General features: G+C 44.6%; 1 protein-coding gene across 1 annotated transcript; it reads right to left on the bottom strand.

Annotated features, from left to right (window-relative positions):
- On the bottom strand, positions 14-624 carry LOC107616622 (uncharacterized protein At4g14450, chloroplastic). Its single transcript, XM_016318578.2, has one exon. The coding sequence runs from the start codon at positions 436-438 to the stop codon at positions 127-129; it is 312 nt and encodes a 103-aa protein (XP_016174064.1). The 5' UTR covers positions 439-624; the 3' UTR covers positions 14-126.

Below are 958 nucleotides of genomic sequence, written 5' to 3'. Positions count from 1 at the left end.
TCCCAAACACCAAAAAAAAAAAAAAAGAGGAAACATCATACACCGTTAGATCTTGATCCTCGCCTAATTATGAACCATTAGAATAATTTCTCTCATTTCTTCTATATTATTTTTTTTTCTTCCTATCTACACGGGAACGAACGAAGGCACCCCTGGAGCGGGCTCGTAGAAGAAAGGAGCCGCCGGGTGCTGCCACTTCATGAAAGGCGCCGCCGCGGCCTTCTTCTCAGCGGGGGAGTCGTGGTGGCGCTGCGGCGGATCCTGCGGCTTCGGATGATCTGGTTGCTGCGTGGTCGGCGACGAAGTGAGCGGTGAGAGGAGAGGGATGGCGACGTTCCAGTCGACGGCGCGGTTTATCTGGAGTGACGACGGAGCGCGCCTCTGCAAGCGGCTGGGCTGGTGGTGCGCGGAGGCGTGGTTTTGCGTTGGATCTGACATGGCAGAGAATATTCCGATGAACAGAGAGAGAGAGAGGGGGAGGTTAGTTTGGTCTTTTCGGTGATTGTGCTCTGTTTTGTGTTGGAAAGGAATAAAGGATAGTTGAACGTGGTGAGTTTGTTATTTATATAGTAGAGAGTGAGTAGAGAGGAACAACAATTTTTTGGTTTGGGTCAAAGGTGGGTTGTTTTTTGGATTTGATGGCTTCTCTAGCTATCTGGCTCATTTTGTATTCGAATAAACTCGTTTTTAATAAAAATAATTAAATTATTAAGCTTTATATTTAATATACATTAATTTTATTTATTTATTTGGAGAAAGCAGTTGAAGGAGGGCAAAGCCAAGCCGAACGGTTGCTTGCAGCTGTATTGAATTATTGGTATTTGTAACTGAAGGAGAGTCAAAGATAATGGTCAGCAACAATGACCAATAATAGTATCATAAGATTGTAATCTTTGTATACGACAGATCCTGGTGTTACATCCATTGCGCCCCTTTCCCCTTTTCAAGGATATCCTTC

This window comes from Arachis ipaensis, chromosome B09 (genome assembly GCF_000816755.2).
Source record: "Arachis ipaensis cultivar K30076 chromosome B09, Araip1.1, whole genome shotgun sequence".
NCBI classification, from domain to species: Eukaryota; Viridiplantae; Streptophyta; class Magnoliopsida; order Fabales; family Fabaceae; genus Arachis; species Arachis ipaensis.
Note: the sequence above shows the minus strand (reverse complement) of the source record. Positions and strands in the feature narration are given on the sequence as shown.